Source organism: Dendrobates tinctorius, unplaced genomic scaffold, assembly GCF_039654945.1.
Source record: "Dendrobates tinctorius isolate UK_male_01 unplaced genomic scaffold, ASM3965494v1 ptg000495l, whole genome shotgun sequence".
Lineage (NCBI taxonomy): Eukaryota > Metazoa > Chordata > Amphibia > Anura > Dendrobatidae > Dendrobates > Dendrobates tinctorius.
The window spans coordinates 74,767-93,828 of NW_027362155.1; the positions used below are offsets into that span (position 1 = coordinate 74,767).

Genomic DNA, 19,062 nt, shown 5'->3' on the forward strand with positions numbered 1-19,062 from the left:
GTGCGCACAGGTGAGGAGGGGTGGTGTCACTCAGGTGTGCACAGGTGAGGAGGGGCTGAGGACCCCAGGTGTGCACAGGTGAGGAGGGGCTGTGTCACTCAGGTGTGCACAGGTGAGGAGGGGCTGAGGACTCCAGGTTTGCACAGGTGAGGAGGGGCTGTGTCACTCAGGTGTGCACAGGTGAGGAGGGGCTGTGTCACTCAGGTGTGCACAGGTGAGGAGGGGCTGTGTCACTCAGGTGTGCACAGGTGAGGAGGGGCTGTGTCACTCAGGTGTGCACAGGTGAAGAGGGGCTGAGGACCCCAGGTGTGCACAGGTGAGGAGGGTCTGTGTTACTCAGGTGTGCACAGGTGAGGAAGGGCTGAGCAGCTCAGGTGAGGGCGCGGCTGTCTCATATCCAGGAAGCGATTACACCGATGTATGAGAGAGGAGCTGAGGTGTCTGCAGACAGGTAAGAGGGACGCAGCAGTGGGAGGGGACGAGGGTCTCAGCTTTGGGTGCTGAATGCAGCATGTTGGCTGCCAGCTGTGGGGTCCACACTGCACAGATCAGGGGTCACCCGACAATCCTCACTGCTAGGTTCTTGTGAACTCTGGACCTTCAGTCACAGGAATAAGTACTGCAGACTATTACACCTCTGACCTCCCTGCAGGGCATTACTCTGTATCTCCTGAGATTCTGCAGACTATTACACCTCTGACCTCCCTGCAGGGCATTGCTCTGTATCTCCTGAGATTCTGCAGACTATTACACCTCTGACCTCCCTGCAGGGCATTGCTCTGTATCTCCTGACATTCTGCAGATTATTACACCTCTGACCTCCCTGCAGGGCATTGCTCTGTATCTCCTGACATTCTGCAGATTATTACACCTCTGACCTCCCTGCAGGGCATTGCTCTGTATCTCCTGAGATTCTGCAGACAATTACACCTCTGACCTCCCTGCAGGGCATTGCTCTGTATCTCCTGACATTCTGCAGATTATTACACCTCTGACCTCCCTGCAGGGCATTGCTCTGTATCTCCTGACATTCTGCAGATTACTATACCTCTGATCTCCCTGCAGGGCATTGCTCTGTATCTCCTGACATTGTGCAGATTATTACACCACTGACCTCCCTGCAGGGCATTACTCTGTATCTCCTGAGATTCTGCAGACTATTACACCTCTGACCTCCCTGCAGGGCATTGCTCTGTATCTCCTGAGATTCTGCAGACTATTACACCTCTGACCTCCCTGCAGGGCATTGCTCTGTATCTCCTGACATTCTGCAGATTATTACACCTCTGACCTCCCTGCAGGGCATTGCTCTGTATCTCCTGACATTCTGCAGATTATTACACCTCTGACCTCCCTGCAGGGCATTGCTCTGTATCTCCTGAGATTCTGCAGACAATTACACCTCTGACCTCCCTGCAGGGCATTGCTCTGTATCTCCTGTCATTCTGCAGATTATTACACCTCTGACCTACCTGCAGGGCATTGCTTTGTATCTCCTGACATTCTGCAGATTACTATACCTCTGATCTCCCTGCAGGGCATTGCTCTGTGTCTCCTGACATTCTGAAGATTATTACACCACTGACCTCCCTGCAGGGCATTGCTCTGTATTTCCTGACATTCTGCAGATTATTACACCTCTGATCTCCCTGCAGGGCATTACTCTGTATTTCCTGACATTCTGCAGATTATTACACCTCTGACCTCCCTGCAGGGCATTGCTCTGTATTTCCTGACATTCTGCAGATTATTACACCTCTGATCTCCCTGCAGGGCATTGCTCTGTATCTCCTGACATTCTGCAGATTATTACACCTCTGATCTCCCTGCAGAGCATTGCTCTATACCTTCTGACATTCTGCAGATTATTACACCTCTGACCTCCCTGCAGGGCATTGCTCTGTGTCTCCTGACATTCTGAAGATTATTACACCACTGACCTCCCTGCAGGGCATTGCTCTGTATTTCCTGACATTCTGCAGATTATTACACCTCTGATCTCCCTGCAGGGCATTACTCTGTATTTCCTGACATTCTGCAGATTATTACACCTCTGACCTCCCTGCAGGGCATTGCTCTGTATTTCCTGACATTCTGCAGATTATTACACCTCTGATCTCCCTGCAGGGCATTGCTCTGTATCTCCTGACATTCTGCAGATTATTACACCTCTGATCTCCCTGCAGAGCATTGCTCTATACCTTCTGACATTCTGCAGATTATTACACCTCTGACCTCCCTGCAGGGCATTGCTCTGTGTCTCCTGACATTCTGCAGATTATTACACCAATGACCTCCCTGCAGGGAATTGCTCTGCATCTCCTGACATTCTGCAGATTATTACACCAATGACCTCCCTGCAGGGAATTGCTCTGTATCTCCTGACATTGTGCAGATTATTACACCACTGACCTCCCTGCAGAGCATTGCTCTGTATCTCCTGACATTCTGCATATTATTACACCACTGACCTCCCTGCAGAGCATTGCTCTGTATCTCCTGACATTCTGCAGATTATTACACCACTGACCTCCCTGCAGAGCATTGCTCTATCTCCTGACATTCTGCAGATTATTACACCTCTGACCTCCCTGCAGGGCATTGCTCTGCATCTCCTGACATTCTGCAGATTATTACACCAATGACCTCCCTGCAGGGAATTGCTCTGTATCTCCTGACATTGTGCAGATTATTACACCACTGACCTCCCTGCAGAGCATTGCTCTGTATCTCCTGACATTCTGCATATTATTACACCACTGACCTCCCTGCAGAGCATTGCTCTGTATCTCCTGACATTCTGCAGATTATTACACCACTGACCTCCCTGCAGAGCATTGCTCTATCTCCTGACATTCTGCAGATTATTACACCTCTGACCTCCCTGCAGGGCATTGCTCTGTATCTCCTGACATTGTGCAGATTATTACACCACTGACCACCCTGCAGGGCATTGCTCTGTATCTCCTGACATTCTGCAGATTATTACACCACTGACCTCCCTGCAGAGCATTGCTCTATCTCCTGACATTCTGCAGATTATTACACCACTGACCACCCTGCAGGGCATTGCTCTGTACCTCCTGACATTCTGCAGATTATTACACCACTGACCTCCCTGCAGAGCATTGCTCTGTATCTCCTGACATTCTGCAGATTATTACACCACTGACCTCCCTGCAGAGCATTGCTCTATCTCCTGACATTCTGCAGATTATTACACCTCTGACCTCCCTGCAAAGCATTGCTCTGTACCTCCTGACATTCTGAAGATTATTACACCACTGACCTCCCTGCAGAGCATTGCTCTGTATCTCCTGACATTCTGAAGATTATTACACCACTGACCTCCCTGCAGAGCATTACTCTGTATCTCCTGACATTCTGCAGATTATTACACCTCTGACCTCCCTGCAGGGTATTGCTTTGTATCTCCTGACATTCTGCAGATTATTACACCTCTGATCTCCCTGCAGGGCACTGCTCTGCATCTCCTGACATTCTGCAGATTATTACACCTCTGACCTCCCTGCAGGGCATTGCTTTGTATCTCCTGACATTCTGCAGATTATTACACCACTGACCACCCTGCAGGGCATTGCTCTGTACCTCCTGACATTCTGCATATTATTACACCACTGACCTCCCTGCAGAGCATTGCTCTGTATCTCCTGACATTCTGCAGATTATTACACCACTGACCTCCCTGCAGAGCATTGCTCTATCTCCTGACATTCTGCAGATTATTACACCTCTGACCTCCCTGCAAAGCATTGCTCTGTACCTCCTGACATTCTGCAGATTATTACACCACTGACCTCCCTGCAGAGCATTGCTCTGTATCTCCTGACATTCTGCAGATTATTACACCAATGACCTCCCTGCAGAGCATTGCTCTGTATCTCCTGACATTCTGCAGATTATTACATCTCTGACCTCCCTGCAGGGCATTGCTCTGTACCTCCTGACATTCTGCAGATTATTACACCTCTGACCTCCCTGCAGGGCATTGCTCTGTACCTCCTGACATTCTGCAGATTATTACACCACTGACGTCCCTGCAGGGCATTGCTCTGCATCTCCTGACATTCTGCAGATTATTACACCTCTGACCTCCCTGCAGAGCATTGCTCTGTATCTCCTGACATTCTGCAGATTATTACACCTCTGACCTCCCTGCAGGGCATTGCACTGTCTCTCCTCACAATCTGCAGATTATTACACCTCTGACCTCCCTGCAGGGCATTGCTCTGTATCTCCTGACATTCTGCAGATTATTACACCTCTGACCTCCCTGCAGAGCATTGCTCTGTATCTCCTGACATTCTGCAGATTATTACACCTCTGACCTCCCTGCAGAGCATTGCTCTGTATCTCCTGACATTCTGCAGATTATTACACCTCTGACCTCCCTGCAGAGCATTGCTCTGTATCTCCTGACATTCTGCAGATTATTACACCTCTGACCTCCCTGCAGAGCATTGCTCTGTATCTCCTGACATTCTGCAGATTATTACACCTCTGACCTCCCTGCAGAGCATTGCTCTGTATCTCCTGACATTCTGCAGATTATTACACCTCTGACCTCCCTGCAGGGCATTGCTCTGTCCCTCCTGACAATCTGCAGATTATTACACCAATGACCTCCCTGCAGAGCATTGCTCTGTATCTCCTGACATTCTGCAGATTATTACATCTCTGACCTCCCTGCAGGGCATTGCTCTGTACCTCCTGACATTCTGCAGATTATTACATCTCTGACCTCCCTGCAGGGCATTGCTCTGTACCTCCTGACATTCTGCAGATTATTACACCTCTGACCTCCCTGCAGGGCATTGCTCTGTACCTCCTGACATTCTGCAGATTATTACACCACTGACGTCCCTGCAGGGCATTGCTCTGCATCTCCTGACATTCTGCAGATTATTACACCTCTGACATCCCTGCAGAGCATTGCTCTGTATCTCCTGACATTCTGCAGATTATTACACCTCTGACCTCCCTGCAGAGCATTGCTCTGTATTTCCTGACATTCTGCAGATTATTACACCTCTGACCTCCCTGCAGAGCATTGCTCTGTATCTCCTGACATTCTGCGGATTATTACACCTCTGACCTCCCTGCAGAGCATTGCTCTGTATCGCCTGACATTCTGCAGATTATTACACCTCTGACCTCCCTGCAGAGCATTGCTCTGTATCTCCTGACATTCTGCAGATTATTACACCTCTGACCTCCCTGCAGAGCATTGCTCTGCATCTCCTGACATTCTGCAGATTATTACACCACTGACCTCCCTGCAGGGCATTGCTCTGTACCTCCTGACATTCTGCAGATTATTACACCTCTGACCTCCCTGCAGGGCATTGCTCTGTATCTCCTGAGATTCTGCAGACTATTACACCTCTGACCTCCCTGCAGGGCATTGCTCTGTGTCTCCTGACATTCTGAAGATTATTACACCACTGACCTCCCTGCAGTGCATTACTCTGTATTTCCTGACATTCTGCAGATTATTACACCTCTGACCTCCCTGCAGGGCATTGCTCTGTATTTCCTGACATTCTGCAGATTATTACACCTCTGATCTCCCTGCAGGGCATTGCTCTATACCTTCTGACATTCTGCAGATTATTACACCTCTGACCTCCCTGCAGGGCATTGCTCTGTGTCTCCTGACATTCTGCAGATTATTACACCAATGACCTCCCTGCAGGGAATTGCTCTGCATCTCCTGACATTCTGCAGATTATTACACCAATGACCTCCCTGCAGGGAATTGCTCTGTATCTCCTGACATTGTGCAGATTATTACACCACTGACCTCCCTGCAGAGCATTGCTCTGTATCTCCTGACATTCTGCATATTATTACACCACTGACCTCCCTGCAGAGCATTGCTCTGTATCTCCTGACATTCTGCAGATTATTACACCACTGACCTCCCTGCAGAGCATTGCTCTATCTCCTGACATTCTGCAGATTATTACACCTCTAACCTCCCTGCAGGGCATTGCTCTGCATCTCCTGACATTCTGCAGATTATTACACCAATGACCTCCCTGCAGGGAATTGCTCTGTATCTCCTGACATTGTGCAGATTATTACACCACTGACCTCCCTGCAGAGCATTGCTCTGTATCTCCTGACATTCTGCAGATTATTACACCAATGACCTCCCTGCAGGGAATTGCTCTGTATCTCCTGACATTCTGCATATTATTACACCACTGACCTCCCTGCAGAGCATTGCTCTGTATCTCCTGACATTCTGCAGATTATTACACCACTGAACTCCCTGCAGAGCATTGCTCTATCTCCTGACATTCTGCAGATTATTACACCTCTGACCTCCCTGCAGGGCATTGCTCTGTATCTCCTGACATTGTGCAGATTATTACACCACTGACCACCCTGCAGGGCATTGCTCTGTACCTCCTGACATTCTGCAGATTATTACACCACTGACCTCCCTGCAGAGCATTGCTCTGTATCTCCTGACATTCTGCAGATTATTACACCACTGACCTCCCTGCAGAGCATTGCTCTATCTCCTGACATTCTGCAGATTATTACACCTCTGACCTCCCTGCAAAGCATTGCTCTGTACCTCCTGACATTCTGAAGATTATTACACCACTGACCTCCCTGCAGAGCATTGCTCTGTATCTCCTGACATTCTGAAGATTATTACACCACTGACCTCCCTGCAGAGCATTACTCTGTATCTCCTGACATTCTGCAGATTATTACACCTCTGACCTCCCTGCAGGGTATTGCTTTGTATCTCCTGACATTCTGCAGATTATTACACCTCTGATCTCCCTGCAGGGCACTGCTCTGCATCTCCTGACATTCTGCAGATTATTACACCTCTGACCTCCCTGCAGAGCATTGCTCTATCTCCTGACATTCTGCAGATTATTACACCTCTGACCTCCCTGCAGGGCATTGCTTTGTATCTCCTGACATTCTGCAGATTATTACACCACTGACCTCCCTGCAGAGCATTGCTCTGTATCTCCTGACATTCTGCAGATTATTACACCACTGACCTCCCTGCAGAGCATTGCACTGTCTCTCCTGACAATCTGCAGATTATTACACCTCTGACCTCCCTGCAGGGCATTGCTCTGTATCTCCTGACATTCTGCAGATTATTACACCTCTGACCTCCCTGCAGAGCATTGCTCTGTATCTCCTGACATTCTGCAGATTATTACACCTCTGACCTCCCTGCAGAGCATTGCTCTGTATCTCCTGACATTCTGCAGATTATTACACCTCTGACCTCCCTGCAGAGCATTGCTCTGTATCTCCTGACATTCTGCAGATTATTACACCTCTGACCTCCCTGCAGAGCATTGCTCTGTATCTCCTGACATTCTGCAGATTATTACACCTCTGACCTCCCTGCAGGGCATTGCTCTGTCCCTCCTGACAATCTGCAGATTATTACACCAATGACCTCCCTGCAGAGCATTGCTCTGTATCTCCTGACATTCTGCAGATTATTACATCTCTGACCTCCCTGCAGGGCATTGCTCTGTACCTCCTGACATTCTGCAGATTATTACATCTCTGACCTCCCTGCAGGGCATTGCTCTGTACCTCCTGACATTCTGCAGATTATTACACCTCTGACCTCCCTGCAGGGCATTGCTCTGTACCTCCTGACATTCTGCAGATTATTACACCACTGACGTCCCTGCAGGGCATTGCTCTGCATCTCCTGACATTCTGCAGATTATTACACCTCTGACCTCCCTGCAGAGCATTGCTCTGTATCTCCTGACATTCTGCAGATTATTACACCTCTGACCTCCCTGCAGAGCATTGCTCTGTATCTCCTGACATTCTGCGGATTATTACACCTCTGACCTCCCTGCAGAGCATTGCTCTGTATCGCCTGACATTCTGCAGATTATTACACCTCTGACCTCCCTGCAGGGCATTGCTCTGTCCCTCCTGACAATCTGCAGATTATTACACCTCTGACCTCCCTGCAGGGCATTGCTCTGTCCCTCCTGACAATCTGCAGATTATTACACCTCTGACCTCCCTGCAGAGCATTGCTCTGCATCTCCTGACATTCTGCAGATTATTACACCACTGACCTCCCTGCAGGGCATTGCTCTGTACCTCCTGACATTCTGCAGATTATTACACCTCTGACCTCCCTGCAGGGCATTGATCTGTACCTCCTGACATTCTGCAGATTATTACACCTCTGACCTCCCTGCAGGGCATTGCTCTGTATCTCCTGAGATTCTGCATATTATTACACCTCTGACCTCCCTGCAGGGCATTGCTCTGCATCTCCTGAGATTCTGCATATTATTACACCTCTGACCTCCCTGCAGAGCATTGTTCTGTATCTCCTGACATTCTGCAGATTATTACACCTCTGACCTCCCTGCAGAGCATTGCTCTATACCTTCTGACATTCTGCAGATTATTACACCTCTGACCTCCCTGCAAGGCATTGCTCTGTATCTCCTGACATTCTGCAGATTATTACACCTCTGATCTCCCTGCAGAGCATTGCTCTATACCTTCTGACATTCTGCAGATTATTACACCTCTGACCTCCCTGCAGGGCATTGCTCTGTATCTCCTGATATTCTGCAGATTATTACACCTCTGACCTCCCTGCAGAGCATTGCTCTATACCTTCTGACATTCTGCAGATTATTACACCTCTGACCTCCCTGCAGGGCATTGCTCTGTATCTCCTGACATTCTGCAGATTATTACACCACTGACCTCCCTGCAGAGCATTGCTCTGTATCTCCTGACATTCTGCATATTATTACACCTCTGATCTCCCTGCAGTGCATTGTTCTGTACCTCCTGATATTCTGCAGATTATTACACCTCTGACCTCCCTGCAGAGCATTGCTCTGTATCTCCTGACATTCTGCAGATTATTACACCTCTGACCTCCCTGCAGAGCATTGCTCTGTATCTCCTGACATTCTGCAGACTATTACACCTCTGACCTCCCTGCAGGGCATTGCTCTGTACCTCATGATATTCTGCAGATTATTACACCACTGACCTCCCTGCAGAGCATTGTTCTGTATCTCCTGTCATTCTGCAGATTATTACACCACTGACCTCCCTGCAGAGCATTGCTCTGTACCTCCTGACATTCTGCAGATTATTACACCTCTGAACTCCCTGCAGGGCATTGCTCTGTATCTCCTGACATTCTCCAGATTATTACACCACTGACCTCCCTGCAGAGCATTGCTCTGTACCGCCTGACATTCTGCAGATTATTACACCTCTGACCTCCCTACAGGGCATTGCTCTGTATCTCCTGACATTCTGCAGATTATTACACCTCTGACCTCCCTGCAAGGCATTACTCTGTATTTCCTGACATTCTGCAGATTATTACACCTCTGACCTCCCTGCAGGGCATTGCTCTGTACCTCCTTACATTCTGCAGATTATTACACCTCTGACCTCCCTGCAAGGCATTCTGTATCTCCTGACATTCTGCAGATTATTACACCTCTGACCTCCCTGCAGGGCATTGCTCTGTATCTCCTGACATTCTGCAGATTATTACACCTCTGACCTCCCTGCAGGGCATTGCTCTGTATCTCCTGACATTCTGCAGATTATTACACCTCTGACCTCCCTGCAAGGCATTGCTCTGTACCTCCTGACATTCTGCAGATTATTACACCTCTGACCTCCCTACAGAGCATTGCTCTGCATCTCCTGACATTCTGCAGATTACACCACTGACCTACCTGCAGAGCATTGCTCTGCATCTCCTGACATTCTGCATATTATTACACCTCTGACCTCCCTGCAGAGCATTGCTCTGTAGCTCCTGATATTCTGCATATTATTACACCTCTGACCTCCCTGCAGGGCATTGCTCTGTATCTCCTGACATTCTGCAGATTATTACACCTCTGAGCTCCCTACAGAGCATTGTTCTGTACCTCCTGACATTCTGCAGATTACACCACTGACCTCCCTGCAGAGCATTGCTCTGTATCTCCTGACATTCTGCAGATTATTACACCTCTGAGCTCCCTACAGAGCATTGTTCTGTACCTCCTGACATTCTGCAGATTACACCACTGACCTACCTGCAGAGCATTGCTCTGCATCTCCTGACATTCTGCATATTATTACACCTCTGACCTCCCTGCAGAGCATTGCTCTGTAGCTCCTGATATTCTGCATATTATTACACCTCTGACCTCCCTGCAGGGCATTGCTCTGTATCCCCTGACATTCTGCAGATTATTACACCTCTGAGCTCCCTACAGAGCATTGCTCTGTATCTACTGTCATTCAGCAGATTATTACACCACTGACCTCCCTGCAGGGCATTGCTCTGTATCTCCTGACATTCTGCAGATTACACCACTGACCTCCCTGCAGAGCATTGCTCTGTATCTCCTGACATTCTGCAGATTATTACACCTCTGAGCTCCCTGCAGGGCATTGCTCTGTATCTACTGTCATTCAGCAGATTATTACACCACTGACCTCCCTGCAGGGCATTGCTCTGTATCTCCTGACATTCTGCAGATTATTACACCAATGACCTCCCTGCAGGGTATTGCTCTGTATCTCCTGACATTGTGCAGATTATTACACCTCTGACCTCCCTGCAGAGCATTGCTCTGTATCTCCTGACATTCTGAAGATTATTACACCTCTGAGCTCCCTGCAGGGCATTGCTCTGTATCTACTGTCATTCAGCAGATTATTACACTACTGAGCTCCCTGCAGGGCATTGCTCTGTATCTCCTGACATTCTGCAGATTATTACACCTCTGACCTCCCTGCAGAGCATTGCTCTATCTCCTGACATTCTGCAGATTATTACACCTCTGACCTCCCTGCAGAGCATTGCTCTATCTCCTGACATTCTGCAGATTATTACACCTCTGACCTCCCTGCAGAGCATTGCTCTGTACCTCCTGACATTCTGAAGATTATTACACCACTGACCTCCCTGCAGAGCATTGCTCTGTATCTCCTGACATTCTGAAGATTATTACACCACTGACCTCCCTGCAGAGCATTACTCTGTATCTCCTGACATTCTGCAGATTATTACACCTCTGACCTCCCTGCAGGGTATTGCTTTGTATCTCCTGACATTCTGCAGATTATTACACCTCTGATCTCCCTGCAGGGCACTGCTCTGCATCTCCTGACATTCTGCAGATTATTACACCTCTGACCTCCCTGCAGGGTATTGCTCTGCATCTCCTGAGATTCTGCTGATTATTACACATCTGACCTCCCTGCAGGGCATTGCTTTGTATCTCCTGACATTCTGCAGATTATTACACCACTGACCACCCTGCAGGGCATTGCTCTGTATCTCCTGAGATTCTGCAGATTATTACACCTCTGAGCTCCCTGCAGGGCATTGATCTGTACCTCCTGACATTCTGCATATTATTACACCACTGACCTCCCTGCAGAGCATTGCTCTGTATCTCCTGACATTCTGCAGATTATTACACCACTGACCTCCCTGCAGAGCATTGCTCTATCTCCTGACATTCTGCAGATTATTACACCTCTGACCTCCCTGCAAAGCATTGCTCTGTACCTCCTGACATTCTGCAGATTATTACACCACTCACCTCCCTGCAGAGCATTGCTCTGTATCTCCTGACATTCTGCAGATTATTACACCACTGACCTCCCTGCAGAGCATTGCACTGTCTCTCCTGACAATCTGCAGATTATTACACCTCTGACCTCCCTGCAGGGCATTGCTCTGTATCTCCTGACATTCTGCAGATTATTACACCTCTGACCTCCCTGCAGAGCATTGCTCTGTATCTCCTGACATTCTGCAGATTATTACACCTCTGACCTCCCTGCAGAGCATTGCTCTGTATCTCCTGACATTCTGCAGATTATTACACCTCTGACCTCCCTGCAGAGCATTGCTCTGTATCTCCTGACATTCTGCAGATTATTACACCTCTGACCTCCCTGCAGAGCATTGCTCTGTATCTCCTGACATTCTGCAGATTATTACACCTCTGACCTCCCTGCAGAGCATTGCTCTGTATCTCCTGACATTCTGCAGATTATTACACCTCTGACCTCCCTGCAGAGCATTGCTCTGTATCTCCTGACATTCTGCAGATTATTACACCTCTGACCTCCCTGCAGGGCATTGCTCTGTCCCTCCTGACAATCTGCAGATTATTACACCAATGACCTCCCTGCAGAGCATTGCTCTGTATCTCCTGACATTCTGCAGATTATTACATCTCTGACCTCCCTGCAGGGAATTGCTCTGTACCTCCTGACATTCTGCAGATTATTACATCTCTGACCTCCCTGCAGGGCATTGCTCTGTACCTCCTGACATTCTGCAGATTATTACACCTCTGACCTCCCTGCAGGGCATTGCTCTGTACCTCCTGACATTCTGCAGATTATTACACCACTGACGTCCCTGCAGGGCATTGCTCTGCATCTCCTGACATTCTGCAGATTATTACACCTCTGACCTCCCTGCAGAGCATTGCTCTGTATCTCCTGACATTCTGCAGATTATTACACCTCTGACCTCCCTGCAGAGCATTGCTCTGTATCTCCTGACATTCTGCGGATTATTACACCTCTGACCTCCCTGCAGAGCATTGCTCTGTATCGCCTGACATTCTGCAGATTATTACACCTCTGACCTCCCTGCTGAGCATTGCTCTGTATCTCCTGACATTCTGCATATTATTACACCTCTGACCTCCCTGCAGGGCATTGCTCTGTCCCTCCTGACAATCTGCAGATTATTACACCTCTGACCTCCCTGCAGGGCATTGCTCTGTCCCTCCTGACAATCTGCAGATTATTACACCTCTGACCTCCCTGCAGAGCATTGCTCTGCATCTCCTGACATTCTGCAGATTATTACACCACTGACCTCCCTGCAGGGCATTGCTCTGTATCTCCTGAGATTCTGCATATTATTACACCTCTGACCTCCCTGCAGGGCATTGCTCTGCATCTCCTGAGATTCTGCATATTATTACACCTCTGACCTCCCTGCAGGGCATTGCTCTGCATCTCCTGAGATTCTGCATATTATTACACCTCTGACCTCCCTGCAGAGCATTGTTCTGTATCTCCTGACATTCTGCAGATTATTACACCTCTGACCTCCCTGCAGAGCATTGCTCTATACCTTCTGACATTCTGCAGATTATTACACCTCTGACCTCCCTGCAAGGCATTGCTCTGTATCTCCTGACATTCTGCAGATTATTACACCTCTGATCTCCCTGCAGAGCATTGCTCTATACCTTCTGACATTCTGCAGATTATTACACCTCTGACCTCCCTGCAGGGCATTGCTCTGTATCTCCTGATATTCTGCAGATTATTACACCTCTGACCTCCCTGCAGAGCATTGCTCTATACCTTCTGACATTCTGCAGATTATTACACCTCTGACCTCCCTGCAGGGCATTGCTCTGTATCTCCTGACATTCTGCAGATTATTACACCACTGACCTCCCTGCAGAGCATTGCTCTGTATCTCCTGACATTCTGCATATTATTACACCTCTGATCTCCCTGCAGTGCATTGTTCTGTACCTCCTGATATTCTGCAGATTATTACACCTCTGACCTCCCTGCAGAGCATTGCTCTGTATCTCCTGACATTCTGCAGATTATTACACCTCTGACCTTCCTGCAGAGCATTGCTCTGTATCTCCTGACATTCTGCAGACTATTACACCTCTGACCTCCCTGCAGGGCATTGCTCTGTACCTCATGATATTCTGCAGATTATTACACCACTGACCTCCCTGCAGAGCATTGCTCTGTATCTCCTGTCATTCTGCAGATTATTACACCACTGACCTCCCTGCAGAGCATTGCTCTGTACCTCCTGACATTCTGCAGATTATTACACCTCTGAACTCCCTGCAGGGCATTGCTCTGTATCTCCTGACATTCTCCAGATTATTACACCACTGACCTCCCTGCAGAGCATTGCTCTGTACCGCCTGACATTCTGCAGATTATTACACCTCTGACCTCCCTACAGGGCATTGCTCTGTATCTCCTGACATTCTGCAGATTATTACACCTCTGACCTCCCTGCAAGGCATTACTCTGTATTTCCTGACATTCTGCAGATTATTACACCTCTGACCTCCCTGCAGGGCATTGCTCTGTACCTCCTTACATTCTGCAGATTATTACACCTCTGACCTCCCTGCAAGGCATTCTGTATCTCCTGACATTCTGCAGATTATTACACCTCTGACCTCCCTGCAGGGCATTGCTCTGTATCTCCTGACATTCTGCAGATTATTACACCTCTGACCTCCCTGCAGGGCATTGCTCTGTATCTCCTGACATTCTGCAGATTATTACACCTCTGACCTCCCTGCAAGGCATTGCTCTGTACCTCCTGACATTCTGCAGATTATTACACCTCTGACCTCCCTACAGAGCATTGCTCTGCATCTCCTGACATTCTGCAGATTACACCACTGACCTACCTGCAGAGCATTGCTCTGCATCTCCTGACATTCTGCATATTATTACACCTCTGACCTCCCTGCAGAGCATTGCTCTGTAGCTCCTGATATTCTGCATATTATTACACCTCTGACCTCCCTGCAGGGCATTGCTCTGTATCTCCTGACATTCTGCAGATTATTACACCTCTGAGCTCCCTACAGAGCATTGTTCTGTACCTCCTGACATTCTGCAGATTACACCACTGACCTCCCTGCAGAGCATTGCTCTGTATCTCCTGACATTCTGCAGATTATTACACCTCTGAGCTCCCTGCAGGGCATTGCTCTGTATCTACTGTCATTCAGCAGATTATTACACCACTGACCTCCCTGCAGGGCATTGCTCTGTATCTCCTGACATTCTGCAGATTATTACACCAATGACCTCCCTGCAGGGTATTGCTCTGTATCTCCTGACATTGTGCAGATTATTACACCTCTGACCTCCCTGCAGGGCATTGCTCTGTATCTCCTGACATTCTGCAGATTATTACACCTCTGAGCTCCCTGCAGGGCATTGCTCTGTATCTACTGTCATTCAGCAGATTATTACACTACTGAGCTCCCTGCAGGGCATTGCTCTGTATCTCCTGACATTCTGCAGATTATTACACCTCTGACCTCCCTGCAGAGCATTGCTCTATCTCCTGACATTCTGCAGATTATTACACCTCTGACCTCCTTGCAGAGCATTGCTCTATCTCCTGACATTCTGCAGATTATTACACCTCTGACCTCCCTGCAGAGCATTGCTCTGTACCTCCTGACATTCTGCAGATTATTACACCTCTGACCTCCCTGCAGTGCATTGCTCTGTGTCTCCTGACATTCTGCAGATTATTACACCTCTGACCTCCCTGCATGGCATTGCTCTGTATCTCCTGACATTCTGCAGATTATTACACCACTGACCTCCCTGCAGAGCATTGCTCTGTACCTCCTGATTTTCTGCAGATTATTACACCTCTGATTTCCCTGCAGGGCATTGCTCTGTATCTCCTGACTTTCTGGAGATTATTACACCTCTGACCTCCCTGCAGGGCATTGCTCTGTACCTCCTGACTTTCTGCAGATTATTACACCTCTGACCTCCCTGCAGGGCATTGCTCTGTACCTCCTGACTTTCTGCAGATTATTACACCTCTGACCTCCCTGCAGGGCATTGCTCTGTATCTCCTGACATTCTGCAGATTATTACACCAATGACCTCCCTGCAGGGTATTGCTCTGTATCTCCTGACATTCTGCAGATTATTACACCTCTGAGCTCCCTGCAGGGCATTGCTCTGTACCTCCTGACATTCTGCATATTATTACACCACTGACCTCCCTGCAGAGCATTGCTCTGTATCTCCTGACATTCTGCAGATTATTACACCTCTGAGCTCCCTGCAGGGCATTGCTCTGTATCTACTGTCATTCAGCAGATTATTACACCTCTGAGCTCCCTGCAGGGCATTGCTCTGTATCTCCTGACATTCTGCAGATTATTACACCAATGACCTCCCTGCAGGGTATTGCTCTGTATCTCCTGACATTGTGCAGATTATTACACCTCTGACCTCCCTGCAGGGCATTGCTCTGTATCTCCTGACATTGTGCAGATTATTACACCTCTGACCTCCCTGCAGGGCATTGCTCTGTATCTCCTGACATTGTGCAGATTATTACACCTCTGACCTCCCTGCAGGGCATTGCTCTGTATCTCCTGACATTCTGCAGATTATTACACCACTGACCTCCCTGCAGAGCATTGCTCTGTATCTCCTGACATTCTGCAGATTATTACACCTCTGAGCTCCCTGCAGGGCATTGCACTGTATCTCCTGACATTCTGCAGATTATTACACCTCTGAGCTCCCTGCAGGGCATTGCTCTGTACCTCCTGACATTCTGCATATTATTACACCACTGACCTCCCTGCAGAGCATTGCTCTGTATCTCCTGACATTCTGCAGATTATTACACCTCTGAGCTCCCTGCAGGGCATTGCTCTGTATCTACTGTCATTCAGCAGATTATTACACCTCTGACCTCCCTGCAGGGCATTGCTCTGTATCTACTGTCATTCAGCAGATTATTACACTACTGAGCTCCCTGCAGGGCATTGCTCTGTACCTCCTGACATTCTGCATATTATTACACCACTGACCTCCCTGCAGAGCATTGCTCTGTATCTCCTGACATTCTGCAGATTATTACACCTCTGAGCTCCCTGCAGGGCATTGCACTGTATCTCCTGACATTCTGCAGATTATTACACCTCTGAGCTCCCTGCAGGGCATTGCTCTGTACCTCCTGACATTCTGCATATTATTACACCACTGACTTCCCTGCAGAGCATTGCTCTGTATCTCCTGACATTCTGCAGATTATTACACCTCTGAGCTCCCTGCAGGGCATTGCTCTGTATCTACTGTCATTCAGCAGATTATTACACCTCTGACCTCCCTGCAGGGCATTGCTCTGTATCTCCTGACATTTTGCAGATTATTACACCAATGACCTCCCTGCAGGGTATTGCTCTGTATCTCCTGACATTGTGCAGATTATTACACCTCTGACCTCCCTGCAGGGCATTGCTCTGTATCTCCTGACATTGTGCAGATTATTACACCTCTGACCTCCCTGCAGGGCATTGCTCTGTATCTCCTGACATTCTGCAGATTATTACACCTCTGACCTCCCTGCAGGGCATTGCTCTGTATCTCCTGACATTGTGCAGATTATTACACCTCTGACCTCCCTGCAGGGCATTGCTCTGTATCTCCTGACATTCTGCAGATTATTACACCTCTGAGCTCCCTGCAGGGCATTGCTCTGTATCTACTGTCATTCAGCAGATTATTACACTACTGAGCTCCCTGCAGGGCATTGCTCTGTATCTCCTGACATTCTGCAGATTATTACACCTCTGACCTCCCTGCAGAGCATTGCTCTATCTCCTGACATTCTGCAGATTATTACACCTCTCACCTCCCTGCAGAGCATTGCTCTATCTCCTGACATTCTGCAGATTATTACACCTCTGACCTCCCTGCAGAGCATTGCTCTGTACCTCCTGACATTCTGCAGATTATTACACCTCTGACCTCCCTGCAGAGCATTGCTCTGTATCTCCTGACATTCTGCAGATTATTACACCTCTGACCTCCCTGCAGAGCATTGCTCTATCTCCTGACATTCTGCAGATTATTACACCTCTGACCTCCCTGCAGAGCATTGCTCTATCTCCTGACATTCTGCAGATTATTACACCTCTGACCTCCCTGCAGAGCATTGCTCTGTACCTCCTGACATTCTGCAGATTATTACACCTCTGACCTCCCTGCAGAGCATTTCTCCAAGCCGTACATCTTCCCTCTTTTCAGGCTCGGGTTGACTCTGAACTCCAGCGATGGCGTCTCCCGCACGACCTCTGACGGATCTGGATTTCTGCTCCGGGTGTCGTATTGAGGAGCTGAATAAACTCTTGGAGGAGCTGGAGCGGAGGGAGAGCATCGCTCTGCAGGGGAAGGAGGTCCTCCACACCTGTGTCCAGGCCAAGGAGCTCATCTTCTCCCTCATAGGTGGGTGCTGGGGAACCTGGGGTTGGGATGGATGACACTGACTATGATGCCCACCTGAGGGGCAGTGAGGAGACCCCTGGGGGCGCTGCTGAGGGGTAGTGATGAGCAGAAAGTGGGGGGGCAGGTAGTGACCCAATATTCTATTAACTAGAAAGCTCATCATTCTTCATCAGTCGTCACCATTTCTCTCTTTTGGGGTCTGGATTTCATGGTCTCGCTGCTTTTCCTGTAAAGAAGCCTTTCCAAGGATATCACATGAATTCCCCTATTCAAGTCCCAGAGTCTCCAGCCTTGGGTTATATATACCACCTATATCAGGGGGGGAACCCGACAGAAGAGCGCCCCTACATAGCAGCACATGCCCATAAAGGGTCTGCGACAGGAGTTGATGAGGTGGAGGTGACCTCTTCGGCCCCATGTAGCTGCATTGGTTGCACCAATGGTATGTCCACCCCTGTCCTAATTGTCGCCTCTGCAACCTCTCCAGCTCTGTTACATTGTACATAGAGAGGCCCCAAACTATCACCCTGTATATACAAGCGAGGGCCATACAAGATTATGAGGGGGCTGAGAACTACATTTCATCTGCTCGAAAATCCTCACTGCTTTAGCAACAGGTGCTTGACATTGAGTGCTTGTAATTAGATCACCGGCGACTTTTGTGTCCACCGGCCTCGCTGGCAACCTGTGGGCCCCAGTTGTCTGCTGGAGATGCCCCCAAGGGACCACAGAACATGAATATATATAATCCCAGCTGACCGTGGTCTCCTGGTGCAGATACCCATGGTCTTGGCTGCTTATAGTGAAGGTCTCTGTGGCCTCGGCTGCTCCAGTACAGGTTGCTGTGCCCTGTCTTGTGGTTTTGTTCCTAGTGGCCGCTGTTGTTCCAGTTGGGTTTCCACTACAAGTATCTTTGCAGCGTCCTGTGGTTCTTGAGATCATGGCTAT

At 48.6% G+C, this 19,062-nt stretch overlaps 1 protein-coding gene across 1 annotated transcript in view; it reads left to right on the forward strand.

Annotated features, from left to right (window-relative positions):
* The first annotated feature begins 219 nt into the window (after positions 1-219).
* The window catches only part of LOC141078056 (nucleotidyltransferase MB21D2-like), a 28,762-nt gene continuing 9,919 nt past the window's right edge, over positions 220-19,062 (forward strand). Inside the window, exons 1-2 of the mRNA XM_073564863.1 lie at positions 220-451; positions 17,917-18,114. Coding sequence (XP_073420964.1) covers positions 17,943-18,114 — 172 coding nt within the window. The 5' untranslated portion in view covers positions 220-451; positions 17,917-17,942. The remainder of the gene's footprint in view (positions 452-17,916; positions 18,115-19,062) is intronic.